We start from the raw sequence: 389 nt of genomic DNA, 5'->3' as shown, positions 1-389 counted from the left end.
GGCCCACCGCAGCTCGCCCCAGTCCCCCTCCTCTCCTTCCCAGAGGGAGAGGCTTGGCGTGCCCTGTGAGTCCCCGCACCGGTGGGGCGTTGTGCCTGTCCCCTGCTCTTGTGCTTGTAGCATGGTAACCTCGCTCCGCCAGCCCTTTAGAGGGGGGCATCGTACTGGTCCAGGAACTCCTTGATGGGAGCCGGCAGCTGAGTCATCTTCTCGTAGGAGTCCAGGTGCCCATTGACGGTCTTGCGGCAGAGGTGCTGCAGGGTAGAGACGCTGGAGGAGAGTGGGCGGCTCAGCACCAGGGGGATCTTCTCGCCGCCCGAGTAGATGTAGTAGGTGCGCTTGGGGTGCAGGGCCCCCCCCGGCAGCTCGGGGGGGGCCCAAGGGGAGCG

General features: G+C 66.8%; 1 protein-coding gene across 1 annotated transcript; it reads right to left on the bottom strand.

Moving 5' to 3' along the window:
• Positions 1-90: 90 nt before the first annotated feature.
• On the bottom strand, positions 91-380 carry SOCS3 (suppressor of cytokine signaling 3; the record flags this gene model as incomplete). Its single annotated transcript, XM_009574321.1, has 1 exon — positions 91-380. A coding segment is annotated over one exon (234 nt), but the record flags the coding sequence as incomplete, so codon positions are not given.
• Positions 381-389: the final 9 nt, after the last annotated feature.

This window comes from Fulmarus glacialis, unplaced genomic scaffold (genome assembly GCF_000690835.1).
Source record: "Fulmarus glacialis isolate BGI_N327 unplaced genomic scaffold, ASM69083v1 scaffold18683, whole genome shotgun sequence".
In the NCBI taxonomy this organism is placed as follows: Eukaryota; Metazoa; Chordata; class Aves; order Procellariiformes; family Procellariidae; genus Fulmarus; species Fulmarus glacialis.
Note: the sequence above shows the minus strand (reverse complement) of the source record. Positions and strands in the feature narration are given on the sequence as shown.